This window comes from Oxyura jamaicensis, chromosome 8 (assembly GCF_011077185.1).
Source record: "Oxyura jamaicensis isolate SHBP4307 breed ruddy duck chromosome 8, BPBGC_Ojam_1.0, whole genome shotgun sequence".
Lineage (NCBI taxonomy): Eukaryota > Metazoa > Chordata > Aves > Anseriformes > Anatidae > Oxyura > Oxyura jamaicensis.
The window spans coordinates 25,304,140-25,312,885 of record NC_048900.1 but is presented as its reverse complement, the minus strand read 5'-3'; the positions used below and the strand labels follow the sequence as shown (position 1 = coordinate 25,312,885).

Below are 8,746 nucleotides of genomic sequence, written 5' to 3'. Positions count from 1 at the left end.
TTTTTCTTCTTTTTTTTTTTTTTTTTTCTCCTTTCCCCTGTAAAGGAGGGCTGCGAAGCTTTGGCACATCTGGCCATCAGCAGCGTGCGGCGCAGCTCCCATCCGCAGGCAATTTCCCTGCCCCTGCGACCCAGAAACCGAGCAGCGGGGGTGCCCCCCCCCCTTCCTTCTCCTGCCTATAATTTCAAAATGCAACAGGCGGCGAGAAAAAGCTCTCGCAGGGAGAGACACCTTGCTCCAGGGGTGTGCGGGGAGCAGAGGACGGGCAGCCCTGCTGCTCCTCTTCTAGCCCTGCTCCTCTTCCAGCCCTGCTGCAGGGAGGCTGCGGGGGGAGATGCTGCTGCAGCCCCGGGATGCCGGGGGGGGGGGGGGGGGGCCAGGAGGGGGCCGGCGGAGGGCAGGAGGCTGCAGCCAGCCTCCCCTTTCCTTCCCCCGGGTCGTGTCGCCGCTGTCCCCCCGGGCTGCGCGGGGCCCGGCGCTGTACTCACCGCAGCTCGGGGGCGGAGAGGCGTCGGGGCTGGTGCTGAGTCCTCGGGGAGAGGGAGGGAAAGGGGAAAAAATAAAAATATAAAAAAAATAAAAAGAAAAATGAGGGAAGGGGAAATAAAAAATAAGGGCATAGAAAGAAGAAAGAAAGAGGGGAAAATAAAAAGAAAAAAAAGGCCGGGGAGGAGCGGAGCGGCGGCGGGAAGGTGGCAGTGGCGGCGCCGGGCGCTGCGCTGCGGCCGCCCCAGGCCCCTGGCGGCGGGGGGGGGGCCGGGGCGAAGCGGCGGCGGAGGAAACTAACTAAATAAAATCAGACTGTTATTTAAGGCGCGTAAATTTAAAAATATTTGGACAGGAAGAGAAAGGGGAAAGGAGCCGTAGAAGACAACCTAACGGTTTCGGAGTCGGGCGCCCCCCCCCCTTCCCTCCCCAGCCCGCCCCGGCGTGGCGCGGCCCCCGGGGCCGGCCCGAGCCGCCCCGCACCTCGGCGCCCGACCCCCGCCGCCCCGGGGAGCCCTGGGCCGCCACCGACATTTTGAGAGCGTGTGCCCCCGGGCAGGCAGCGCCGGGCTGGGCTGCGGCTCCTCGGGGACAGAGAGAGCTCTGCCCGGCTCAGCCCGCCCGCTCGCCTTCGTTTTTTGCCCGGTCCCCCGCCCTCCCCAATCCGCCACGCAGCCCCCCGAAATACACGGGCAGTTTTCCCTTCTTGGGAAAAAAAAAAAAGAAAAAAAGAAAAAAAAGCCTTTTGGATTTTTTATTATGATGATTTTTTTTTAATCTCCCGTGGCAATTTTCACCGCGCTACTAAGCGGATGGTAACGTCTGCCTCCCGGCTTGCCAGGTCCGTTCGGGGAAAAGCCACCTTTCTGCCTTGCGAAAGCCCCCTAAAAGCGGCTTTTTTACGGCCGCTTTAACCCTTTCCTCCCGGGAGCCACGCAGCGCCGCTTGCTATTGAGCTGGCTCGTCGCCGCGCCGCTCCCCCGCCGTGCCCGGGGCTGGCCGCGGAGCCGAGGGCACCCCGGTGTGCCCGCACCTCGCCCGCCCCCAGGGACCGGGTGCAGCCGCCAGCATCCCTCGGGACCTGCCCCGCTCGGGGGGACCGCGCCGTTCCCCCCGGGGTCCCCGAGGTGATCGAGAAGCGAAGGTCAAGTGCTCGTCCCCGCAGCCCCGAGCAGGGCACGGGGCTCCCTGACCACGTTTGTGCCCCGCTCAGCTCGGATCCGGGCCGGTGCCCGGCGCTGCCCCCCCCCCCGCCGCCCGCCCGCTGGGTGCCCGCGGGGGTTCTGGCTCCTCGGGCAGCCCGGCTGGGTGCTGCGCTGGGTGCTCCACGTTCCTGGGCTCTGCTACTGCCCGGGAAAGTCGCCTTTCTGTTGTTTTCCGCCCCGAGGAAAGCTCTCGGTAACATTTCGATCCATCTCTCACGCTGCGTTTTCGCATCTCCCGGTAACTCGGCGCCGGCGTCCCCGCAGCCCCCGCCGCTTTGCAGAGCGGAGCTTTTTGGGGACGGCCCCGGGGGGGTCCTGGGGCAGACCCTGGGCCAGGCTGCAGGGTGCTGCTGCCCACGAACGGAGCCGCTCACAGGCAGCAGGCAGCTGGAAAAGCGCTGGCTGCTTACCTTTAAACCGGGCGCAGCATGGCCGTGACTCACCCGCCGGAGCTATAGGCTTGCCCGGGATGTAAAGCAGCCCTGCTTTAAAGGAGACCTTCTGGCACGCAATAAAAGCCGCTACTTCTGCCTAGGCGGGGCGTTTTTTTTCTCGGGAAACCAGTTGTTTCCTCCAGCCGCCGGTAAAACTTGGGCACGGCGTAAACGAGAGGCCGGCGGAGCTCAGGACAGGTCTTGGATGGGCTTCTTCCATGGCAGAGGTGAAGGAGAAGCCGGGCAGGCGCCCCTCGCCGCCCTGTGCTAGCCTCCGGCTGCGAGAGGGGGCTGCGGAGCCCGGGAGCGGTGCGGGGCACGGCCCTGCCCGCACGGCCCTGGCCGGCAGAGGTAACAAGGAACGCGTGCAGAGCTTTGCGTTTCGCAGAGGTTTTTAATCAGAAAACACAGCAGCGTGACACAGAGTATGGTAACGGCGCGGACACTTGCAGGAAATTATTATTTTTTACTTAAAAACAACAGTGACTGATTCCGTGGGGCTAAAATATTTTTTAAGCGAGAAAACGCAAACTAATGTACGCTCCCTCCTCTTTTAAGTGCTGTTTTGTAGCTATCTATTTATTTTACGTTGATGTAAAAACTATTTTGTGCCATTAAAAAATAGGTTGTCCAAAATTATCCCCTTTCAACTGCCCGTGTGTCGAGCACCTCTGTACCAACGTTAAGTTTCCTGCTACGCTCCCCCGACAAGGCGCTGAGCATCCTCAGCTCCCCTTGCAGCCGGAGAGGGAAATGAGGTTTGGTCTTGTGAATACACTCAACTACATTGTAAGGGAACATTTTCAAGGGTTAAATCGTTTTTTAGGCACAAGGAATAATAGAACTCTACAAAGACCAAACGTGTTGCTTCCTCAGTTTCACCGTATTCAAATATTCATGTTTTGTGAGAGGCTTCTACCATTATTTATTTTTTCCCAGACAAAACAGAATAGCTGGTGGAAAGCAATCGTTTCTTAAGAGCATCTAGACTGCGATCAGCCTATTAAGTGACCAGAAAACTTGTCGCGTTACAGCCTGCTGACACTCTTCGCTCTGACAATGGTTATCTGCTGGTTTGAAGCTAGGAAAACTGTATTCTCCAGTGCACAGTGAACACGAAGCACTAAGCGGAACTCTTTGAAACCTCTGGCAATGAAAAACGCCGCTCAGGTTGTTCCTGGTAACTAAACTGAAAAGCAGCTCGGTGCGAGTTTAAATACACAGAGGGGAGAAGTGGCATCTATGCTGGGGAGGAAAGCGCCCTACGTCTACAAGCTCCTGGTAAGGGCGAACTGCAGGCAGCCCCCCCAGCTGCCAAGCGACACCCCCGGCCCGCTGCGGGGCCCCAGATCTCGGCTGCGGAGCCCGGGCGGGGGGGTGCAGGAAGGCCCGGTGCCCCTTGGCTCCCTTAGCACGCCGAGAAGCAGGTGACTAGGTGGCTTTGGGATTAATAATGAGCTAAGGTAAATTGGGAGAAGCCGCTAGTGGGGTAGCTACATAGGAGTGACCGACATATACACGGGGAGGTGGCAGAAATTGCCGGCGGGGCGGATTTCGACCATTTGCATCCTCTAAAAAAAAAAAAAAAAAAGAAAAAAAAGAAAAAAAAATGAAAAAAAAAGAAAAAAAGAAAAAGAAAAACCCACCTCGGCAATTTCTCCGGCTTTGCGCTATCCAAAAAAAAAAAATAAAAAAAAAAAATGGCCAAACTAGGAGGAAGGTAGGACCCGACGTTGTTAAAAGGCGGGGGGGAAGGAGGAGGAAGGAGGCCGGCGGGCTCAGCGTCCGGGCGGGCCCCCCTCAGTCGGTGGCGGCGGGGGGGCGGCCGCCCTCCAGCAGCCGGAGCACGGCGCTGCGCTTGTACAGCTTGGCCACGTCGTAGGCGGTGTCGCCCCGCTTGTTCTGGTGGCCCACCTTGCTGGCCGTGCTCTTCAGCAGGAACTCCACCACCGGCACGTGGCCCTCTTGCGCGGCCAGGTGCAGGGGCAGGTTGCCCTCGGCATCCTCGATGTTAACATCGGCTTTAAACTCCAGCAGAGTCTGCAAAGTGTCCAGAAAACCCGCTCTGGCTACGTCGTGAATTACAGCGAAGCCAGTACTGTCTTTCAGATCGGGGTTCGCACCGCTCATGAGCAACCGCCGGGCAATTTCGGGATTGCCGAGTTTCATTACCTGGGGGAGAAAAAGGAGAGGTGAACACCTCGGGGAGCTGCCCCCCTCGCTGCAGCCTGCCCCAACCCCTCAGCCCTCACCCACCCTTGTGTCAGTCCTGAAAACAGCCCTGCTACACAACTAACGACACGCCACAACATCTATTTTTATGTTTTTCCCCACCCTGACCTCAGTAATATTACGAAAGATGTTATCATCTGGGTGGCAATAGCTTTCTGGCTCACCGAGATTAATGCCCGAAGCAGGCAGAGGGGAAGGGGGATGCAGACACTTCTTTAACAGCAGGTTATCTCGGTTTCTTAACAGGCAAAAATTAAGTATGGCTCGCTTTTATTTGCACGAGTACTGAGACACCTTTGCATTATTGTCTGATGCTGTTAAACATCAAGTGCAGGGTCTCCGAGGAACAGATATTTTACCTCAGCGACAGAAAATGTAGAATGTGTTTTTATAAGCTCTCAGGTGTTTACATTGTCTGTGTATTATCATAAAGCAAATATTTGTCCTGTGCCATAGTTCTGTCTGCTAAGAAAAATAAATGCTTAAAGAATTTTTTCTCCCCAATATTTGACTCTCATAATGTCACCCAAAAAGGAGAAGTTAAAAGGAATGTTGCAAAGTTCCACCAATTTTCTCCTAAAACCACTGTATTATATTATGCTTCCATAATTTCACTATCAGTAAACCATGGCTATATTATGTTGCTAAAAAAATCCTATTTAAAAAAACAATAATTGTTTTTTTTTTTTTTTTTGTCTGTTCCTCTCAGGAAAAAAAATGTTTCTTTAAATTTTCCTGATTGCATCATAAAACTATTATAATTAGCAAGCACATTTCTCTTATTTGGGGCTTAACAGCTTGCACCGATTTCCCCCAAATTCCTCATTTTTTGTTTTCTCAAAGACTCTCAGAAGTTAACATGGTAATGTATACTCTCCAACCTATAGGCAATATTTTCCTGTTCTTGTAATTAGTCTTACTGCAAGTGGCAAATTCGAAAAAAAAATACCTTCATTATTTCCTTAGAAATTATTTGAAAATCTTGCAAAAAATAATTATCAGCACAAATGAATGTTAGAGTGCATTAGATTTAGCATAATGTACAATTTCTACAAGGCATTTGCTCAAAACCTCTTCTGGTGAAAAATATGCATCAGGCTTTTTAAGAAAAAAAAAAAACCAACAACCTATAATCAATATAATTTCTGCAGCTTTTGGAGTGTAAAATAGCCCGGTATATTTATTTTATCTCCAGAGAAGAGCAGAGCTACAGATAAGGCAGAAAGGGATTCAGGGAAGGACATTTATCTGTGCCACAATGCTCCGTGCACTTCTTGTGCCACTTCTTTCACTTCTGAACAGAGATGGAAAAGATGCAAAAGAAAACAAGAGCATTGTGATCCCTCTTTCTCTGGTAAAATCGGGACGTTTTAGTCCCTTTTCGAGGGCCCAGGCTGTGTTATTTGTGGATTCAAAACATGTATTTGGTTCAAGTGGGAGTTTTGTATGTTCGAGGAAGGCAGGCTAGGGGACTGGAGGCTTCGTTTAGAGATGCGGGGGGGAGAAAACCATAAAAAAGGTGATGCCGTTTGGGCGAGGGCTACAGCTGCACTGCAAATGCCCCTGATTTTGCAAAGTTTCGCTTCTGGGGAGAGAGGCAGAGAAGGAGAGAGCAGCAATTGAATAATTCTGCGGAGACCATAAGCGCAGGACATGTATTTGAGGCCTGCATAGGTACACTTCATCAGAAACAAAAAGTACAGAGGAAGACAAGCTGGGTTTTATGTTTAATTAAACATAAATCCGGAAGAATATATATATTTTCGCTGGTATTAATATTAAGCACTCTCCCCATTTTAATTGAGAGAGAGATTATTGAGAGATTATCTCAATTTTGGAGGCTGCATTGACAGAGAACTCTTTCGAGCGTGGTCACGCACCCACAACACATTTCAGGATGATACATATTGAAAATAAGTAGACAGATTCTCCTGTTTTGATTTTTTGTTGTGGTTCATCAGCTCAGTGACGAGCGAGCTGCACCGAGGAGCACTGCTGGGGCACGGATGCCCGTTTCACATAGCCGGGTGCTGTGCCCTTGTGGCAAACAGCCCTCGGGTTGGGATCCGGACTGTTAGCCCCTTTTAGCAAAAGACACCACCGTGGCACAAATCGGTTTTCAGCCCTCGTCCTGAGGATAAAGCATCAGGCTAAAAGTTTCCTGCTTTCTCAGAGGAGCTACTTTCTGCAAGCTGCTCCTTTCAGTCCCCTCAAACCCCCCAAAGTGGCTGCAGGCGGCCGCCCCGTCCCCCGGCCGGGTGACAGCAGCCCCACGGCAACCCCACGGCCCCCGAGCCTGCGCGAAATCGCCCACCGAGGGTGGTCGGTGCTTTTCAGCAAGAGGTGCTTATTTTCGAAATCTAGCACGTTGATGCTAAGCCAAAAAGCTGTAAATATGCCGGGTTCGTGCGCAAGCCGTCTGCTTTTTTTAAAAGCAAAAATTCAGAAATGATTATCATGGTTTCGGGGGAGGGGGGCAGAGGAGGTAACAAACGATTTTTCAGACGTGTGAAATTAAAAAGACCTATAGCTCTGCTTCCACGTCTCACTGCCTCACCTCCAGCAGAAATAACCACACATTTTTCCCTGATTTATAAATCACCTCTTTGGCTCTTTGCTACGGATTCTACCTTTTTTCGCCATCATTATCTGATAATATTAAAAGAAAAAATCTTTCATCAGCTCCAATAGTTAGCAGCTGGATGAGATCCAACTCCTGCCTGCACAGCTCCACGCTTAAAAATTAGGACACAGCACCCTATACGATCAGAAACGAAAGAGCTGGAACCACTGCCTTGCCACCCGATCTGAAAATTCAGATTTTTAAGCCTTAATTATGAATGAAAAGGCAAGTGATTCAGATGGAGCTGCAACTCGTACGGCTCGCTATTAATGTACATCTAAGGTACTCGGCTCTGTTCAGCATGCTTCCAAACGAGAAAGGTCATTCGTCACAAACAGCGTATAAAGGAAAAGTACCATCTACAGCAGATCCCAGAATCGAGAAAAGTCATGTTTTAAAAGCACACTGCAGGGGAGGGGGGGGGGGGGGAAGGATTCTAAGCTTCAAATCATAGCACATATGTGTTTACAGACCTGCTCTGAAATCCTGCTCACCTAAGATGATTTCTTTTCATCTCATCTCTTTCATTCTCTTCCTCCTCCCCACGAAGTTACAAAATATTATTAAACTTGCAGCCCGTTTGACATTGAGGGTGATCCCCGACTGAACTAATGGTTTTGACCAGTTTTATTTCAAGTACGTCATTTTAGGGAGTTGGAGCCACTAAAGTTATAAAATATGGCATCCAACTAGTTTTAAAAACACTCGAATTTCGTCCACCAGCCTGTTTAAAACGTTGTCTTTTTGGAAACCCGGGTCACGTAGGTAGCAGTGATGAAATATTTTTCTCCCTCTCTGGATACCAACCTGCAGCGCAGTCCTCCCAAATCCATTTTGTGCATTGACGTTTACATTCTTTTGCAACAAATTAGTAAGTTGCACTAGGTCCCCCTTGGCAGCCGCGGACGCCAGCTCGTTCCCAGAAGGCTCGGCCATTCTTTAGGGTGACTGACGATCGGAAAAAGATGAGATTTTTTTTTAACCAGGCATGGCATCGGAGACTGACAGAAGGATTGGGATGGTTAATCTTCTGGAGTAGACCTTGTAGTAAATACTCGTAAAAAAACTCCTTGCCAAGAGCCCGCCCCTAACTCACACGTGATTATTCAGCAAAACTGCAGCTCCACTTGAAAGAAGATTTCTTTGCTTCCACATATAGAGTAACTCATATTAAAGACTTTGGCCGTTTTCGGGGATAAATCTATTAAGAGCTAGGCAATATATCATATATGTTAGACGTAACATATATACGCGTGCACTGGAGACTCACTCAGACCTGAGATCTTGGAAGAAGAAAGCAACCCACCCTGTTCACGGTCGGGATCTGAGACTTAGCAGCACCAGCTCCGAGGAAAACTCTTCTCTGGCAGTGCTGGTCCTCTCCCGCTCGGCAGCCCCCCTGGCATCCCCACGGCCACCTCCGCCCGGGGCCGAGCAGGAGGGCGCAGTCCGAGTCCGAGCGGCCCCCGGGACGGGCCGGGCTCCGGCCGCGGGGCTCGCTCCCTTCCCTCGCCGCTCTCGCTCCCCGCCGCAGCCTCAGAGCCGTGGCCTCGCCGAGCCTCGGCGCAGCGGGCGGGCGCGATCCCGGCCGGCGGCGGCCGCCCTCGGCGGCGGCGGCTGCGGAGCATCCAGCGGGGCGGCGGCGGCTGCCGGGCTCAGGGCGCGGGGGAGCGGCGGTGCGGAGCCGTCGCCGCTCTCGGTGCTGCTGCTGCTGCTGCTCCTGCTGGTGCTGCCGCTGGTGCTGGTACGGCCGCTGTCCGTCCCGG

The 8,746-nt window shown here is 52.4% G+C and overlaps 1 protein-coding gene across 2 annotated transcripts; it reads right to left on the bottom strand.

The window, feature by feature from the left end:
• Window positions 1–2,503: 2,503 nt before the first annotated feature.
• CDKN2C (cyclin dependent kinase inhibitor 2C) lies at window positions 2,504–8,740 on the bottom strand. Of its 2 annotated transcripts, XM_035332626.1 has the most exons (3): window positions 8,287–8,740; window positions 7,788–7,928; window positions 2,504–4,297 (listed from the first exon to the last, which is right to left on the bottom strand). In XM_035332626.1, exons 2-3 carry the CDS (start codon window positions 7,914–7,916, stop codon window positions 3,926–3,928), a joined length of 501 nt encoding a protein of 166 aa, XP_035188517.1. In that variant the 5' UTR covers window positions 7,917–7,928; window positions 8,287–8,740; the 3' UTR covers window positions 2,504–3,925. The 2 variants fall into 2 exon arrangements, with proteins under 2 accessions (XP_035188517.1, XP_035188516.1); XM_035332625.1 differs by lacking the exon at window positions 8,287–8,740 and having other exon boundaries at window positions 7,788–8,280.
• Window positions 8,741–8,746: the final 6 nt, after the last annotated feature.

What these genes read in the sequence shown, in the direction of transcription:
- CDKN2C (XM_035332626.1), bottom strand. Translation starts at nt 7,916, where the DNA reads ATGGCCGAGCCTTCTGGGAACGAGCTGGCGTCCGCGGCTGCCAAGGGG. An exon ending in TTGGGAGGACTGCGCTGCAG is followed by an intron (nt 4,298 to 7,787) that starts GTTGGTATCCAG and finishes TTTCTCCCCCAG; the next exon opens with GTAATGAAACTCGGCAATCC.